We start from the raw sequence: 10,467 nt of genomic DNA, 5'->3' as shown, positions 1-10,467 counted from the left end.
CTAGAGCAATCAATTTGTTCCTACAACCAAATCTGTAGGCTTTCCTTGTAACCAAGCCCCACAGAAAGAGGAAGTATTTGCAACAAAGCTGAAAGATGTGCCTGTCACCGAAGTTCTCTTGAGGGAGCCATTGTGTAAAGTTCTACCTGTAAAATTTCTACAAGTGCTGTTTGTTCTTCAAAACTAGTCATTGAAAGTTAATTCAATTCAGCTTTCCATTTGCAGTCAACAAAACATTTCTAATATACAAATAGACCCAGTTTCACTGGGGAAACGTGTCAGTATGAGTATGCGTGGTTATGTCCTGCTGATCCTATCATGAAAGAGTGCTGGGGTTGGCCCTCATAGACTTGGGTTAAAGTGTAGTTCTGCCACTAACTAGCGGGGAAAGTCAACTTCCCTGAGCTGAGTTTCTTTGTCACATGAGGTAATATTAATAATGGCATTTTAAAATTGTAAAGCAGTTTTAAGTTTATGAGGAACTTTCATAATGTTAGCCCATTTTGATATGTATACCCACCCTGGGAAGGAGGCAGGACAGGCTAGAGCAGCAACCCTGCCGTCAAGCAGCCTGCATACTTTTGGGAGCCTCTGGAGCATGGCAGGAGTTTGGGGAGGTTTCTGATCCCTTTGTCCATTCTGAAGCTTCTCCCTGCAAATAAGGGTCTCTCTCCTTATTTGCTTTGAGTCTGAGGTGCCAAATCCAGCCTGTGAAAGAGATGCCAGCAGAGGCAGCACCCAGCACAGGATCTATTGCAGTATGCCCTGTGATCAGTGCCTTCAGTAAAAACCCACAGACCCTGACTACTCCCCAGTGGACTTAAGAGGAAGGCCTTGGACAGGCAAAAGGACAGAGCTGTGGAGGGACTGCTAGCAATTGCAGTGTGAAGAGAATAAGGAATCCTCTCTACAAGAAATTAAAAAGCAGGGTGGGAGAATCAAGATGCAGAATAGACGGTCCCCAGCATCACTGTCTCCCACAATCGAACCGTTTACAGCTATTAGAAAAGCAATAACTGCCAAACTGGGGCCACTAGAGGAGGAGAGACCTATGGAGTTCATGATGGTGGGAGAAGCTGCGATGAGAGAGAAGGGACTGCTCTGACCTTTTTGAGCCTCAGCCTCAGCCACGCCCCCCTGACGTCCATAACCAGCCCAATGACAACCAAGCTGCCACAGAAGTCCCCCAGGTTCTTGAGCCAGAGTGGGGGGCTGAGGGCCCCAGCCACACCCCCCTGACATTCACATCCAGTCCAGTGATGACTGGGCTGCTGCTGGAAGGCCCCGGGGCCCCCTGAGCTAGGGTGGTTGGGGGCCAAGGGCCTCAGACAAATCCCCCCACCCCATATTTGCATCCAGCTCAGCAACAACTGAGCCGCTGCTGGAACCCCCCAGGCTCCTCACTAGAGTGGGGGGAACCCACAGGCCTCAGGCATGCCCCCCCTCAACCAGGCCAGCAAAGGAGCTGGCCATGGGCCAGCCCCACCACCTCCACTTCTGTTTCCCTACTCCCCTCCCATTGTTCTGCAACATCTTTGAATGTAAAATACTAATAATAATAATAAATAAATCTAAAAAATAAGCAAAACATGGGCCGGCCCCGTGGCGCACTCGGGAGAGTGCGGCGCTTGGGAGCGCAGCGGCGCTCCCGCTGTGGGTTCAGATCCTATATGGGGATGGCCAGTGCGCTCACTGGCTGAGCACGGTGCGGGCGACACCAAGCCAAGGGTTGTGATCCCCTTACCAGTCACAAAAAGAAAAAGCAAGATATCAAAAAGCATAAATTTTTTTTTAATTATAAAAAACATCTCAAAGCTCTAGAAATCAACCAAAGTCACACAAATTAAGAAGCATTTATTTTTTAAAGAAACTGCTAGAGCTTTGGGTAAGAGCAGGAGTCTGCTGTCCTCTGGCCTGGGACTACTCCCATCTACTGCCCTCCTTTCTCTACCCTCTCTCCATTGGTGAGAACAGTCTTGGGGCCGGCCCGGTGGCGCACTGCTACAGTGCACCACTTGGGAAGCGCGGCAGCGCTCCCGCCGAGGGTTTGGATCCCACATACAGACCGGCCGCTCACTGGCTGAGCGAGGTGCGGGAGCAACACCAAGGGTTGTGATCCCGTTGCCTATCCCGGTCCGGTACGGGCACGACACTGAGGGTTGCGATCCGTTGCCGGTCACGAAAAAAGACAAAAAAAAAAAAAAAAGAACAGTCTTACCGGGTCAGGGTTAGGGGGTAAACTTAATTGTGCTTGTGTGTGAAGGGGCTAGGGAGTAGGGAAGGGAGAGACGTGTGCTTTTTTATCAGTTAAAAGTGTCAAACTTAGAAATGAACAGAAAAAACCCACAGCTTGTTAGCTTGAGGTCTCAGTCCAGCAAGTAGCAAACCAGCTAGAAATCTGACAGGGAGACTGGACATTAGAGTGTCATAGAAGGACCAGATAAGTCCTCAACACATCCATGGCTGACTGAGAAACCATGCATATAAGCAGGTAAGACTCCAGAAAGCCCCATAGGAATTAAAGCCAAGGGAGACTTAAGAACAAGGTGGGCTGTGAATGCACTTCTCAACCCACGCACAGACAGAATGGCAAAGTTATCCAAGTACAACCTCTTCCCAGATCTTTGGCCACAAAGTTGTGGAGACATAAGGCAGCCCTTAGGAAGTCAAGCTAAAAACATATGAATAAAAAATCTGAACAGAGTGTACCAACATATGTGAAACAGGAGTTCAAGAAAGAGAGACATATGGCCAGAAAAAATTATTTGAAGAATTAGCAGCTGAATGTATTGAAAGATATTAATTTACAATTTAACTCCATGATCCCCAATAGGATAATCACAAAGAAATCTAGACACCTAGACACATCATAGTCAAACTGCTGAAGACCAATTCAAGGAGACAGTTTTAAATATAGAAAAACAACTCACCACATACAGGGAAATGAGAATATGATCAGTGGTTGACTGCTCAGAAACAGTAAAGAACAAAGCCACTGAAAAAGAATATTCAAAGTGCCAAAAGGGAAAAACTGTCACCCAACAATTTTATATCTAGCAAAACTATCCTTTAAAACGAAGATGAAATAAAGACATACCCAGAACTAAAAAAAAAAGAAAAAACTAGAATGATTGCTAGTAGATATGTCCTCAAAGAAATACTAAAGGAAGTCCTTCTGGCTAAAAGAAAATGACAACAGTATCTTGAATCCAGTAGAAGGAATGAAGAGCACTGGAATGATAAATATATGACTAAATGTAAAACACTTTATATTTTTTCTCTTAATTTTTTAAAAAGCTAGATTGTTTAAATGAGTGGGGCTGGCTGGTTACCTCAGTTAAATTAGAGTGCAGCCTTATAACACCAAGGTCATGAGTTCAGATCCCCTTACCAGCCAACCACCAAAAAAATAAATAAATAATAAACTAGTTGTAACATCTATTGTTGGGTTTATAACATATAAAGATATATATCACAAAGATATATAGCACAAAGGAGGGGTGAGGAAATGGAGCTACAGTGTATTAAAGTTACTAAATTTTACCAGAATTGTCAGTGTTAAGCTGAAATACATTGTAGTAAGTTAAAGATACATATTGCAATCCTTAGACAACCACTAAGAAAATAATTCAAAAAGATACAAATAAAAAATCAACCTTGGGATTAAAATAATACACACAAAAATGTAACAAAAAAGAAGCAGTAAAAGGGGAAAAAAGGTACCAAAAAGTCAGGAGACATACAGAAAACAAATAGCAAAATGATATCCATATATTTAACCATATCAGTAATTAGATTACATGTGAAAGGACTAAACATTCCAATCAGAGGGCACAGATTGTCAAACTGGATAAACAAGCAAGCTGCAACTATATGCTGTATACAAGAGACCCTTAAGATTCAAAAACAAATAGACTGAAAGTAAAAAGATATAACCTGCAAACTAACCACAAGAGAACAGGAATGGCTGTATTAACACCAGAAGTCTTTCCCGCATACGTTGAACAGAAACTTTAAGACAAGAAATATTATTAGAAACAAAGAGAAACATTTCATGATGATAAAGGGTTTAATATATCAAGGGGATATAACCATTATAAATGTGTATATGTAGCTAACATCAAAGTCTCAAAATATGAGGCAAAAACTTATAGAATTGTAAGGAGAAATAGACAATTGAAAATTTATGATTAAAAACTCTCAATATATTAGAAATAGAAGAGAAATTCCTCAGCCTTAAAAAATGCATCTGTGAAAAGCCTAAAGTTATCAAACTTGATGAAAAACTTAGTGCTTTTCCCTTAAGATCAGGAACAAGACAAATACTCTCTTCTTACCACCTCAACATTGTACTGGAGGTTGTAGCCAGCAAGGAAAATAAAGATTGGAAAGGAAGAAATAAAACTTTATTACAGGTGACGTTATTGCAGATGACAAGGTTTCAGGATACAAGATCAATATATAAAAACTATATTTCTATATACAAATAATGAACAATTTGAAAGTGAAATTAAGAAAATGTCATTTGCAATAACACCACAAAGAACAAAATATTAGAAATGCATTTAATAAAAAGTGCAAAGCCTATACTCAAAACCACAAAACATTGCTGAAGAAATTAAAGACCTAAAGACGTTATAACACGTTCATGGATTTGGATTTGGAAGACTGAACATCATTAGGATGGCAATTCACCCCAAATTGATCTATAGATTCAGTTCACTTCCTATAAAACCCCAGGAGGTGTTTTTGTAGAAATTGACAAAGTGGTCCTAAAATTTATATGGCAATGGCAAAGAACCTACAATAGCCAAGAACAATTTTGGAAAAGAAGAACAAAGTTAGAGAACTTAACATTACCTGACTATAAAACTTACTATAAAGTGTCCAGAATCAAGACAGTGTGGTACTAGCATAAGATAAGTAGAACAGAATAGAAAGTCCAGTAGTAAACATTTACATTTGTGATCAACACTGATTTTTAAGAAATGTGCCACGGTAATTCAATGGGGTCTTTTCAACAAATGTCAGTTGAACAATTGGATATCCATATGCAAAAATATGAACTTTGACCCTTACATGGTACATAAAACTTAAAATGGCTCATAGACCTACACGTAAGAGCTAAAACTATAAAACTCCTGGAAGAAAATATAGGAAAAAAATCTTTATGGCCTTGGGTTAGGCAAAGATTTTTTAGGTATGTCACCAAAAACGTGAGAAATCAGACTCATCAAAATAAAAAACCTTGGTCTTCAGAAGACACTATTAAGAAAATGAAAAGACAAGCCACCACAAACTGGGAAAAAGTACTTGCAAATTGTATATCTGATACAGAATCTGAATTTAGAATACATAAAGAATCTTTAACACTCAATAAGACTGGCCAGTTTGCTCAGTTGGTTAGAGCACAGCCTTATAACACCAAGGTCAAGGGTTCAGATGCCCCTACAGGCCAGCTGCCAAAAAAATAAAACTCAAAAAGAAGAGGATAATACTATTTTTTGAAAAACAGGCAAAGTAGGCTGCACTTAATGAATGGCTTCCAAAGAACAGAGTACGGAAAGGGAGGGAGAAAATAACTTTACAATGGAGAAACTTTACAAACACTGCCTTGGCCAGGAGATCAAAGTTAACATCATCAGAAGCATGTACTTCTGATATGATGTCATGAGAATGACATCTTCCCCCAAAACCATAACCCCAGTATAGCCATGAAAAAAAAAAAATCAGACAAATCCCAATTGAAGGACATTCTATAAAATATCTCACCAGTACTCACAACTGTAAAGGTCATGAAAAACAAGGAAAGACAAACTGTCATAGACAACAGGAAACTAAGGAGACACGATGACTAAATATAATGTGGTATCCTGGATAGGACCAGAACAGAAAAAGTTCATTAGTAGAAAAATGATCATTATAAGAAAGCCTGGAGTTTGGTTTTGTTTGGCAGCTGGCCTGTGTGTAGCATCTGGAGTTTAGTTAATAGTTTTATACCAATGTTGGCTTCTTAGTTGCGACAAATATATGCTATGGTTATGTTGTTAACAATAGGGGATACCAGGCGAGGTCTAGAAGGGAACTCTGAACTATCTTTGTGACTTTTCTATAAATATGATTCTAAAATAAAAAGTTATTAAAAATGAAATAAAATATTTGAATAGACATTTCACCAAAGACCATCTGAATAGCTAATAGGCACTTGAAAATATGTTCAACAGTACATTAGTCATTAGGGAGATGCAAGTTAAAGCCACAACGAGATACCACTTACCCACTAGGATGGCTGGAATCACAAAGACGCACAACACCAAGTGTTGGGGAGGATGTGCAGAAACTGGAATCCTCATACATGGCGGGAATGTTAAATGGTGCAGCCACTTTGGAAACAGTTTAGCAGTTTCTTAAAAAGTTAAACTTATACTTAACATATAACCCAGCAATTTTACTCCTAAGGATCTATCCAAGAGAATGAAAACATAGGCCCACACAATGATTTGTACATGAATTCAAAACAATTATTTATTTTTAATTTATTGCCCAAACTAGAAACAATCCAAATGTCCAACAGATAAATGGATAAACAAACTATGATATAATTGCACAGTGGGATACCACTCAGTAATAAAAAGGAACAAATTGCTCATACATACAACATGGACGAGCCTCAAAAACATTATGCTAAGAAGCCAGGCACGAAAAATTACATGTTGTATTATTCCATTAATATGAAATTTTTAGAAAAGGCAAAACTATGCAAAGTAGATCAGAGGTTGCCTGGGTCTGGGGTTGGGAGCAGAGACTAAGTACAAACAGGCAGGAGGGAGTCTTGGGATGATGGAAGTGTTCTAAAACTGGATGGTGACACCAAGATCAAGGGTTTGGATCCCTGTACCAGCCAGCCACCAAAACAAAATAAAACAAAATAAATAAATAAAACTGGATTGTGGCGATGGTTACACAACTGTATAAATCAACTAAAAATCATCCAAATGTATATTTACAATGTATGAATTGTATGACATGTAACTTACCCCTCAAAAAAATCTATATTTTTTAAAAAAGGACCATTCTGTGAAGTTGTAACATATCATTTTAAAGCAGGGTGCTAATATAATTTATCATCCAAACCAGAACTGTTTTGGCAGTCAAAGGGATTGTATTAATAGCTATGCAAGAAGAAAGATGTAAACTAGGAGTGTTCCAGGCCAACTGGAATGGATAATGCCCCTTTTTAGAAATTGGTATAAACCAGTCATTCAAGAGCGATAGTTGGTGGCCAACTGCTATGTGCAAAGCATATGGAAGGTGATAGAAAACACTTATGAATAAGGTAGACATGGTCCCTGTCCTTTCAGATTTAATGGTCTAATGAGGGAGATGGAAACAAAAGCAGGTGGTGACAAGCACTGTGCTAAGGGCACATGGAGAGGCACCTAAATCCACCTAGGAAAACAGGGGATGCCTCCGTAAGAGCTTGAGGCTGCAAGCTGATAGGATCCATCGAGGTGAAGAGCAGGCAAAACAGTGACCCAGGCCTTGTTCTGAACCACAAAGTAATTCAGTGTCTCTGGAATAGTGGGACAAGGAGAAGAGGGCAGAGATGAGTCTCTGTCTTACAGTGTTGTGCATTGCGAAGAAAAGACTGCAGAGCTTGTCTTTCAAAGTCAGATTTATCACCTCGATCTAGCAGAGAAAGGGCTGTATCTCCACCTTGGCTAAATCTAATTGTTAACCCCTTGGATCTAACCTCATCCTGAAGCCCATGTTCCCAGATATTTTACTGGGATACTCTGGAAAAACAAACAGCTATTTGCAATAGGATGCGCTGGGCCAGACATCCTGTTCCCAAGGAATAAAGAACAGAGGTAATGGCGGTGGGGAAGACGGTAAGATACCTGGTATGATGTGTGTTTGAAGCAGGAAGATAAATATTGCCAAATTCCTGGGTATGTCATTGTTAAATGGGAATTTTTTCTACAGCAAATATTTCAAGGAATGGACCAATATATCACCAGCTGAGCTTGAACTATGGGAACCACTCAGGAACATTGCAGGAAGCTACAAAGCTGTTCTCCCACCTCTTTCTGCAGCGAGTTTCACAAGGAAGCCTAGAAGAAAACATTTGATTCAGTCCTATTTTCCCACTATGATTTATGCCTCTTCTCTAAGTCCTTCCCATACAAAAGACAGAAACTAGTACATGGGTACCAAATGGCAGGTACAAGTTCCCACCGGTTGCATTTAATTCTAGAGATAGTATGAATTTTTGTCATTCCTGTCATACAGAAGAGGAAACTCCGATAACTCACTAACTTGCCCCAAACTGCACAGCTGGAAAGAAATGGAACCAGAGTGAACCGAAGTCAGTGTGACACCAAAATCCATTCCTTTTCCTCTTCATCAGGCAGTCTCCAAGGAATAAGTTCCAGATCATCTGAGAAGCCATCAGATATGACTTCTGCAATAACGTGCTGTCCTACCACTGCAGCTGTCTCCAAATGCCAGACTTTATTGAGAGGTCCAGGGGTGAGAGGACAGGTGTCGTACCTCTGCTCCTCGTCATAAGGGTTGTGGCCGACACTCCTATAAAAAGACAGGTTAACAGGAGAAATGCATAAGCAATTTATTTGGTCATAGTTTTATGTGACACAGGAGGCTTATTTAGGAAATGAAGACCCAAAGACTCAGGGAAAACTATTTTTATGCTTAAGTGTAAAAATGTGATTGGACAGAAAGGGAGTGATCTGAGTAGGAAAACTCAGCAAAGCCTGTCCAGATTCTTTTAGATCTCTCTGTAGGATTCTTTCCTCCCTGGTATAGGGCAGGACCCCTTCTGGATTGAGGCATCAGACAAGATAAGTCAGAGAATTTCTTTATGGCCAGCTCCTACACAGAAAGGTGGGGGACGGCAGGGGTGGGGTGGGAGTTAGAGTAACAATTCTAGTTTCTATGACCAGCTTTTTGGAAGAAGAATTCTAGTTTTTATGGCCTGCCTTGTGGGAGAAAGGGGAATGGGAGATGGGAAGGAGAAAGTCAGAAAGAGACTTTGCTTCTGAGGTCTTTCCGATGTCCTCTGGTTCAAGACACTCCTCATGCCAAAAAAGTGCCTGACTTTGGGGTATCATTTTTTGAGTCCCAACAGAGAACCTTGGAGAGCATCTAATCAGTCCCCAGAGTGGCAGTTCCGGAGTTAGCTCTGTCACTATGTGGCTCAGCAAGTCTCATTGGCTCTCTGAGCCCCAATTTCCCCACCTCAAAAATATGAGTTGGGATAGATCAGTGGCTCTCAAACTTGTTGGTCTCAGGACCCCTTCACACTCTTAAAAATTATGGAGGACCTAACGAGCTTTTGTTTATGTTGAGTTATATCAGTATGTCTCGTTTTAAAGACTAAAACTGGGAAACTTCTGAATAACAATTTCCCTAAACAAAAAGAAAATCCGTAGGATGAGCGGTATTGACAATTTTGCTAATCTCTTTCATGCGTGGTTTAAGACAGCTGGATTCTCTTCATCTGCCTCTGCATTTAATATGGCTCAGATCACACGTCATGCAGCCTCTGCAAACCTGGAAGGGGTTCAACGCCATGATCTCCGAGCCTGGATCAAAAGGCTCACACCCCCACAAATACATTTACTGCCTGTTCTCTCTGCGCCTCAGCTTCTGCAAGAAGGGGCACACGGTTCCCACACGGGGTCGCTGTGAGGATTAACATTTCACGTCCCATTCCAGGTGCACACACGGCAGGATGAATAAACCTGGTCCGTGCCCTAGAGCCGCAGACACAACGCATACACCCCGCGGTGCACGGCAGCGATGGTAGGAAGGAGCGATGGACACTCGGGCTGCGAAGGGCCTGCGGGGCAGAGGCGTCCGGAGCTTTTCCTTCGTACCGAGTCGCGGTGCAGGGTCCAGTGCGCGGGCGCGGAGACCCGGGCCGGGCCAGGAGCCCGGTTCCCCTTCCTCCCCCTCTCTCCGGCGCGGCGTTGCGAACCCACGCTGGGAAGCTGGAATCGATGTGCTCGGCGCTCTACTGGCCCGGCCCGGGGAGTGGGTGGACCCGTTTGCCCTCAGGTGGTCTAACAGGCGCCGGAGAGAACCAATGGCGTGGCTGCACGGCTCCGCCTCTTTCTTCCGATTGGCCGGCGCCGGGAAGCCGGTGAGCTGAGCGACCGTAGCCCCCGGGAGCGAGCAGGCGCCGGCCTCAGGTCTTCTCAGCCGCGGTCCTTGAGCTCCCCGCGCTTCGCGCTCTGCTCTGCTCTGTCTGCCGCCGCCATGGCCCAGTGAGTGACTCGTCCGCGGTTCGTCGGGCTCTGCCTAGTTCTCGCCCACGCCGCCTCAGCCCCAGGGGTCGCCCGAGCCCGGCCTCGTGGGGCCCCGGAACTCCCGGGTCCAGTCCCCCTGCCCCTGGGCGGCGCAGGCTCGGGGCGGGTCCCCTTCCCGAGGGGTCCGGGAAGGGGG

The 10,467-nt window shown here is 42.8% G+C and overlaps 1 protein-coding gene across 1 annotated transcript in view; it reads left to right on the top strand.

The window, feature by feature from the left end:
• The first annotated feature begins 10,189 nt into the window (after positions 1-10,189).
• Positions 10,190-10,467, top strand: part of PGD (phosphogluconate dehydrogenase) — a 15,288-nt gene continuing 15,010 nt past the window's right edge. The window contains exon 1 of the mRNA XM_008568816.1: positions 10,190-10,289. Within this exon, the coding sequence (XP_008567038.1) occupies positions 10,282-10,289 (8 nt within the window). The 5' untranslated portion in view covers positions 10,190-10,281. The remainder of the gene's footprint in view (positions 10,290-10,467) is intronic.

This window comes from Galeopterus variegatus, unplaced genomic scaffold, assembly GCF_000696425.1.
Source record: "Galeopterus variegatus unplaced genomic scaffold, G_variegatus-3.0.2 Scaffold445, whole genome shotgun sequence".
NCBI lineage: Eukaryota > Metazoa > Chordata > Mammalia > Dermoptera > Cynocephalidae > Galeopterus > Galeopterus variegatus.
The sequence above is the reverse complement of the archived record's forward strand: the minus strand, read 5'-3'. Positions and strand labels throughout refer to the sequence as shown.